The 8,736-nt window shown below is 35.1% G+C and overlaps 1 protein-coding gene across 2 annotated transcripts in view; it reads left to right on the top strand.

Annotated features, from left to right (window-relative positions):
• The window catches only part of LOC107624891 (nuclear pore complex protein NUP107), a 24,861-nt gene extending 16,362 nt beyond the window's left edge, over window positions 1–8,499 (top strand). For both annotated transcript variants that reach the window (XM_016327372.2, XM_016327381.2), the window contains 11 exons: window positions 934–1,065; window positions 1,265–1,387; window positions 1,881–1,979; window positions 2,104–2,292; window positions 2,649–2,823; window positions 2,955–3,111; window positions 3,251–3,450; window positions 6,157–6,298; window positions 7,267–7,427; window positions 7,641–7,757; window positions 8,133–8,499. In XM_016327372.2, the coding sequence (XP_016182858.1) occupies window positions 934–1,065; window positions 1,265–1,387; window positions 1,881–1,979; window positions 2,104–2,292; window positions 2,649–2,823; window positions 2,955–3,111; window positions 3,251–3,450; window positions 6,157–6,298; window positions 7,267–7,427; window positions 7,641–7,757; window positions 8,133–8,192 (1,555 nt within the window). In that variant the 3' untranslated portion in view covers window positions 8,193–8,499. The remainder of the gene's footprint in view (window positions 1–933; window positions 1,066–1,264; window positions 1,388–1,880; window positions 1,980–2,103; window positions 2,293–2,648; window positions 2,824–2,954; window positions 3,112–3,250; window positions 3,451–6,156; window positions 6,299–7,266; window positions 7,428–7,640; window positions 7,758–8,132) is intronic.

The following is an 8,736-nucleotide window of genomic DNA, read 5'->3' on the forward strand; positions in this document are numbered from 1 at the left end:
AAAAAAATTTATATATTATATACATTTAAAAAAAATTCAAAGAATTAAATTTTTAGTCCATTTTCCAATAAAATTTGGACCAGTTCAATGTATTTTTTACCGGTTTTACCATATCTTTGACTGGTTTTTTGCAACTAGTATTTTGGTCTAAATTGTACTGGTCAGGTGACCGGTTCCTGGTTAACCTGATTGAACTGGCCTGTTCACTACGGTTTTCAGAACCATGATATTTACAGAAATATTGTGAACTTTAGCTATATTTTTTCTTAATAGTATTTTTTTGTCTATTATTCCTTGTCTATATCTTTTCAATTATTGCTGTTGAGATGGGCCGAAGACACCAAAGAAAGTATTACATAAAAAGTGAGCATCAGAGCAATGCAGAGACATATGTGATACTGATTACTTAGTTTGAATTTTCCCCCACGATTAACATACACAAATAAGTTAACATGTTTCAAGCTTGACGCATGTGATTTATTTCAAGATTAAGGTAAGATGTGTGAATTGTAATTGCTAATTTGGATATTTAGGATGTGAAATCATATACTTAGGGGAAGGGAATGTTAAGGATATGTGACATGTAAATCATATGGAAAGACAATCGAGGCATATTAAAGATATGCTTTAATGAGAAACCTCAGTAATCAGAGCACTGTTATTCCTGAGAATATCTGAGATTGAAATTGAGTAAGGGGTTACCAGAGAAGTATAAGCTTATCTGAATCAAATGTGTGTTCTCTCATACTAAACTCTATCTGGGGAGATCAAATTTTTATTGTTAAATAGAGAAAGTTTAGCTTTGTTGAAAGGAACATCTTCTCGTTTAAGGAAGGTAGTCCTTATAATGAATTTGCCATTTTAGTAGGACGACTTTCTAATTGCTAATTGGTGGGAATCAGTTGACCAAATTTCTGTGTTATGTCCTGTCAGGCCTCATGGAGATTCTCAGATGATACGATTTGGTGCACATCTAGTCCTCGTGCTGAGATATTTACTTGCTGAGGAAATGAAAGATACCTTTAGAGACAAGATTCTTAGCGTTGGTGATAACATTTTGCACATGTATGTATTCTGTGACTTCTTTTTTCCAAATAAAATCAAAGATGAGCACACTGTTTCGAACATTGGCAAAGGTTTCCTTCATATTTGATGACTTTGTGGTCTTTATCAACATGGTTTCAAGTATATGATGGGAGCTGGATACTTTTATAAGTTAAATGTAAATTTGTTATAATATGCATTTATATTGGTATAATATTAGGTATGCACTGTTTCTCTTTTCAAAGGAGCACGAGGAGCTGGTTGGCATATATGCTTCTCAGCTTGCATGTCACCGTTGTATTGACCTCTTTGTGCACATGATGGAACTCAGGCTAGACAGCAGGTATCCTTGCTTTTGTCTTTTATGCGTATCTATAATGTTATTGATGACATTGTCATACCTTTGTATGTTGTTTGCTTGATTGAAGTTTTTGTCAGGTGAACTATGATCATGTGGACCATTGTCAACATGCCAATCGAACATGAAAATTGAGAGCTGTCAAACATGGACTAAATGCTTTACCGTATCATTTTATCTGGAATTTATATGTATATATCGGGGGTGTGTGGATCTATATATATTAGCATTTCTAGATAAAGAATTCATTAAGATGGAATAGCCACAAGATAAAAATGGTATCACGGCAATCTAGTTCCTTTGTATAATGGTTAAATGAAATATTTAATAATACCACGAGTTGAAACTAACAGCTAAGAAAGCAAGACTGTTCTATAAAAGTGCCAAGGGAAAAAAGCAACTAGTGAGTAATTATAATATGGAATCACACTACTAAATATCTATATGTAACATTTATTTTGTTTTTTTCATTCAATAGTGTACATGTCAAATACAAGATCTTCCTTTCTGCCATTGAGTATTTACCATTTTCCTCCGAGCATGATTCGACGGGCAATTTTGAAGATATTATAGAGAGGTATGTAGGTATTTCCTTTAGAGTATGCTTGTTTTTGGAGGGTCATTTAGATGTTTCTGGGAAAATGTTCTGTACATATGAGTGTATGACGCTCCTCTATCTCAAAATAAACATTTTGGAACAGAATTTTATTGAGATCTCGGGAGATCAAGGCTGGTGAATATGCTGACCTGTCAGATGTTGCAGAGCAGCACAGACTGCAAAGTCTTCAGAAAGCCAAAGCCATTCAATGGCTTTGCTTTACACCACCATCAACAATTCCTAATTTCCAAGATGTTAGTAAAAGATTACTTATCCGAGCATTAACACACAGGTAAAGGATGCCTCATTATATTCCAGGCTTGTTGGGGTTTCTGATGAACTCTACTTGTGAAAGTGCAACAATATCGAAACTTTGAAATAAAATTTGAGATTATACCTTTTACTTATCTAAATAATGTTTGACATTTGTTGTTAATCTTGACTGTTTATTCTCATTTTTCTGTGCACATTATTTATTATGAATATTTGAATTTCCTACTTTAGATAAGAACCCGATTTTTCTGGTTCTTTTGTTGATTCTTGGTTGCTGGAGCTTGATGCACACCTGCCTCTTAGTTACTGCAGTTTCTTGTCTCCTACTTAGCATGATAACTTTTATCAAAAAATTAACCTGTTTTCCCCATGTAGCAACATACTCTTCAGGGAGTTTGCTCTAATTTCGATGTGGAGAGTACCAGCAATGCCTATAGGTGCGCACACAGCACTTGGTTTTCTCGCTGAGCCCTTGAAACAGCTCTCCGAAACTCCGGAGACGTCGGAAGATGATATTGTTTTTGAGCATCTGAGGGAGTTCCAAGACTGGGTATGCTAGGTTATGCTTGCCAGATATAAGATATTTCCTCGTTCTTATCATTTCTACCTTAACAATTATGTGTGTGTTTGTGTGATATTTATTTAACACTTAACATTTATATTTTATTTGCATTTCTCTAGCGTGAATATTATTCCTGTGATGCAACCTACCGCAATTGGCTCAAACTTGAACTAGAGAATGCAGAAGTTCCTGCCTCTGACCTGTCGTTAGAGGAAAAGAAGAGGGCCATTTCAACAGCAGAGGAAATGCTGACAGCATCTCTTTCACTACTAGAAAGTGAGTTTAGTTGAAAATCTTAAACAATATTTAGAAATGAATCGGAACATGTGAGCAACTATTATGTTTTTTTAAAAAAGAAATTGATGCATTAGTATTTGGGCTCTAGTCATAGTTGTGACCCTTGTTCTTTATGTAGGACAAGAAACCCCTTGGCTGGCTTCTATTAACGATGGCTATGAATCGGCTGAACCTGTTTACCTTGAACTTCATGCCACTTCAATGCTATGCTTGCCATCTGGAGATTGTTTGTGTCCAGATGCTACTGTGTGCACTACCCTGATGAGTGCCCTTTACTCATCAGTTGGTCATGAGGTTATCTTAAGCCGACAACTAATGGTATGTTCAACTATTGAATGGTTAAGCCCTGCATACTGCCCTGTATTTTAGAATTTGTATGTTAAACTTTAGTATGGTTAAGCCCTCTGTTAGAAACAAATATAAGTATCACTTTACATGTCAATCAAATATCATAATATCAGGTAATATATCTTAGAATTAATCATTAGGGTTTAGGGTTTAGGGTAATATATCTTATTATTATTGTTTCCTAATTTGACTAGGATTGGGGTTTTCCTAATATTATAAATACAAACAACCTCAATTCCTTATAACCACTAGGCGCAGTCTGCTCTATGGAAATGATATTGTTGCGTCATGCCATATGTCATGTTTGCAGTAAGCTATATGTCTCTGGTTTGTCTCCCTTATTGGTCTGTCAGAGATGATTTTAACCGCTGTAAGATCTCCAGAGAAGTTAGGTGGTGGGAGAATTACCTCTATCCTTTGTATTCACTACAAAAATCATGACCCACATGTCTATTTAAGTCTCCTCCAAAGAAAATCGTGTCTCCCAACTATTCATCTTGGATTAAATCTTCTAGATCTAATAGTTTGAAAGAAGAGAAGAGAAGAGAAGAGAATCTGATCTCTTTAGAGTAATGAATCAGTACTTATATACCCAAGTGAGGAGAGTGTTTAGCACACTAGTTGAAGGGGATAGAAGGGTCTTTACATACTTTAGTTACGGGTGATTAGAGACTTAGAAGTTGAATCTGATCCCATTAGAGTATTGAATCAGTACTTATACACAAGTGAGGAGAGTTCAGCACACTAGTTGTAGGGGATAGAAGGGTCTTTACATAAGTTAGTTACGGGCTATTAGAGATTTAGAAGCTTTAACACTATGCCATGGAATCATCTATCGCAAAAGCTTAAGTTGCTAAGTAGAGGCATTTGAATGGGCATATAGCTAACAAGGCATTAACCACATAAAAGGCCCCCGGCTAAACTACTAGTGTAGTGTAATGATCGGATCACTCACTTTTAACCCTTACCACTTCATTCTTCACTACTAATCAACGATAATGCATACTCCATTTCTATTCTTCACTTTTCCTGGATACCAAGTTTACATCCTAAGTTGTCTAACCCCTTTGCCTTCAACCTCACTAGCCTTAGTGCAATTCCATGTTTGATATATGTCTAATCTCAACATATGCAGTGTTCCCTAATATTATAAATATAAATTAGAAGTGTCTTGTCTATTGTCTCATGCAATTACAATATAATCATATCAATAGTACTTTATATTAAACATATAGCCATCCTCTTCTCACTTTCTCCTTACCAATCTAGAAAAGCTAATTCTCAATGTCATTTCAATGTGGAACCATCCTCCTTAACTTCTGCAGAGTTTCTAAACGTTTTTTCAGAACTCAACCTCAGATCTTCAAAATCCGTGTTTTCACCATCATTGTTTTCCAGAAATCACTGTTCACTTCCTGTGTTTTCTCCACCGACCTTTCGAGCATTCTCTCTGGTCAACTGCTGTGTGCAACTTTGGCCGTCTCAAACCTTTGCCTTTTCTGCTGCTTGTCCATTCTGGCAATGTTTCAGTCTTTCATGGCCTTCTGTGGTTGCTGCTTTCCACTGTTGGCTGCTGTCGAACTCATTCGTTCTGATCTCCAACCCAACCATCTGATTCCTTCTCCAGTGCGGCCTATCCCTGCTAGCAAGAACTTGTCCAGCAATTTCACAAGCTATTGTTGCAATGTTGGTCTTTGTTGACAAGCTACTACAAAGAATAAGAATCACAAACATGTCAATATTGGTTGTCAGTTTCACATTGCCCAGTTGATTCTTTGTTGCAATGTGATGTATAAACCACTATCTGGAGTATATGGCTCAGCACAACTAATGCTACTTTATTGATAGATTTTTCTGAGAAATAAGGCTTATGAGGTAGAAGCTAAACTAGTCACCGATAGAATCAATGAAGTATACACCTTTAATGAATTCTTTGAAGCCTTGGAGGTCTTTCCCTCTCAAAACATGTTGGGAGATGGAAAGTTGTGTTTCACTAATCTTTGGTGTTTTTTTTTTCCATCGTGTAATGGTTTCCCCATCTTATTGATATTGGTTTTTTATTTAAAACAAGAAATTTAGCCTTTGCAATTTACTGCACAAATAGTTATTTTTCTAACTCTTCCGCGTTACTAGATATCCTATCAGTGACATGAAATAGATTGATGTAGACTTGTTTGTAATAGACCTTGGATTGTAGTCGCTTGTGTTCAGAGGAACATAATATAGGGTGATGTAGGCTTGCTACTTGTTAGTAATAGACCTTGGTTAGCATAAGGGTGAAACAAGGAAAATATATTAAAAGAATATTTAGAAGCCTTGAACATAAGTTTATTCAAGAATATTACAGGGTTCAAAATATAACTTCTGAAGTGTGTTCTATCCAACCTAATAAACCAGAGGGGGCATAAACCTCTTGTTGCTACAAACTTTCATAAGTTAGCTCTGTTGTTTTCATGGTTTTCTTTTGTTTGTTTTTATCCCTTCACATAACTTTCTACATCTTTGAGTGAACTCTTTTGTGGTTTGAAATATATGGAAAGGGAAAATTGTGGAAGATGGGCATCTTTCCTGCAAATCAGGAAGATGAATGTTTTGTTACTTTGTGAGGAGACTGCTTTTCCAAGCTTTATATGTCATTGTTACCTTCGGCTTCATGTACAATCTAATCTTGTGCAGGTGAATGTCTCCATATCTTCAAGGGACAAGTATTGCATTGATGTTGTTCTCCGTTGCTTAGCAATAGCTGGTGATGGACTTGGACCACACAATCTCAATGATGGTGGTATTCTTGGAACAATTATGGCTGCAGGTTTTAAAGGTAAGCAACATTGATGTGTATGTAGCCGTAGATCAGAATGGGTTGGACATCAATATAGTAAAACAAGCTTGAAATTTATTTTGCAATGATGTGCTTCCTTGGGTCTTCTCTTTTCTTGGTTCAAAATTAATAAGAGGCTAAAATTGGGTGACGTGTGTCTATTTGATGATATTGTTGCTGCGTAACTCATTTTCATAACTGATTTCTTGGTGAGGTTTCTACTGATGTGGGTTCAACATTTGGTGAATAGCCACTATTTGATATACAGAACAACAGTCTTTCAGACTCTGTGTTTGATGTGTGAGAAAGAGAGGTGAGTTGCTTGTTCTTGGGAATTCTAGACTCATGAAAGGTAGATCATTGGAAATAAAAAGTCTTCCATTGGCATCTAGACACATGAATCGTTTGTGTTTCAGATGAGGGAAAAATAAATTTATTTTTGTGGTATGGAGGGGTGAACGCGGATCGCATGGATATCGGATCCGATCCGATCCGATCCGCACATTTGCGGATCGGCTCGGATATATCCGCAAAACATACAAATATTTTAAAAAGCTTATTTTTATTAAATAATAAAATTTCTTTTTTCACTCCTTTAAACATGTTTACTCCTAAAATATTATTAAACATACTTTCCTTAAATAATAAAAATAAAATAACAGTTTTTGGGAAGAGTTGGTCCTTAAGGTATTAAAAGCGAGTGATTATGGACTTGACAGTTATTACTTCAATTCTTCATTTACTAATTGATATTAGGTCTAGTCTTGACAAAAATTTGGAATAAATTGGTCATTGGAAGAATTTTCATGTAGGTAGTTTTGTGAATTGAAATCAAATGGTGTAGGGTGACCATTATATTTGCTTTCTTCTATGGTACAGCTTGTATGATTTTGAGCTGGAATTACTGTTAAGAGTCCTTAATGAAACTGAATGAAAGATCCACTAATTAAATTTATTTCATATTGCAGGTGAGCTTCCTCGGTTTCAATCTGGGGTAACGTTGGAAATATCCAGATTGGATGCTTGGTACTCCAATAAAGATGGAACCATAGAATACCCAGCAACCTACATTGTGAAAGGACTTTGCCGTAGATGCTGTCTCCCTGAAATCATTCTCCGTTGTATGCAAGTAAGTTAATGAATGGTATTGATCGACATTAAATTTGCTGTTATCTTCAAAATCTATGTAAAAGTTGATAAAATGAGTCAAGAACGTCACAAATAATTACTCATTTACCATTGAGTAACCACTTGGACATCATTTCTCAGTTGATTTGTTTGCCCCCTTGTAGTTTTGGAGTGTACATATAGTTATTCTTTACAAATTTATTGTCATATATAGGTTTCTGTCTCTCTCATGGGATCAGGAGTCATGCCTGATTGCCACGATCGATTGATTGAAATGGTTGGCAGCCCCGAAACTAAGTTTCTTCACTTATTTAGTCAACAACAATTACAGGCAAGTTGATAATTTCTTCATCTTAAAGAAATACTGGAGGCTCTATGTTTAAAAAGTTCACCCTGTGTAGTCTGTTTTATGCCTTTCTTGAGGCATTATCTCTTGGTTACATTATTTTCGTTGGCATAAAAAATAAATAAATAGATTGGAAGATGGTTGTATTACCTTTTTTTTTTAAGCATTGGCTCCTTTATTGTTTTAAAAAATTTATAAAAGATAAATATTTTTTAATCATATTTTTTATTTTATAAAAGCCAGTCCAAACATGCTCTTGGCGCCTGATAAAACAAAATAATTGTGCTGACAATGGAATTTGTTGAATTCTTATTTTATCAATCTGGAGACAGATTTGACGTTTGACACTTTCTCATTCAGGAGTTTCTATTGTTTGAGAGGGAGTACTCAATCTGCAGAATGGAGCTTACTGAGGTATAATTTGTTGCTCCATCAGCTGAAGAGTTCAGAGAGTGAATTAACTCTGAAAGGCTTATACATTTTGTTGTAGTGCAGTTAAGGTACCTTGTGTTTATTGTTCGAAGAATGTCTTGGAGATTTTCTCTTTCATTTTGTTAAAAAGAATTCACTTACTGTATATATATCTCATCTAAATATTCAACTCACATTTTCCATTTCCTTTCCTCAAAGGTGGTATTCTTAGAACATGTGTGATTGCTACTTTCAGCATATACACCTTGAAATGTATTTTAGTTCAATGTTGGTTTAAACTGGGAGTAAACTATCATTTTAGCCTTCAAAAAATTTTAGTTCTGACAAAATAGTTCTAAATGAAAGAAAGTCTCTTATGGCCATCAAAATATGATTAATGCTAGGCAAAATAGTTCAATGTGTATATTTGTGAATTGGATTACCCATTTTTGTTATACGCATGCTATTAAGGTGAATGGATATTTAGTTATGTACATATTTTGTTAGAGTGTATATGTTTTGAATACCGATAATTTTGCCCATAATAATTCCA

The sequence above is a fragment of the Arachis ipaensis genome, chromosome B01 (assembly GCF_000816755.2).
Source record: "Arachis ipaensis cultivar K30076 chromosome B01, Araip1.1, whole genome shotgun sequence".
Classification (NCBI taxonomy): Eukaryota; Viridiplantae; Streptophyta; class Magnoliopsida; order Fabales; family Fabaceae; genus Arachis; species Arachis ipaensis.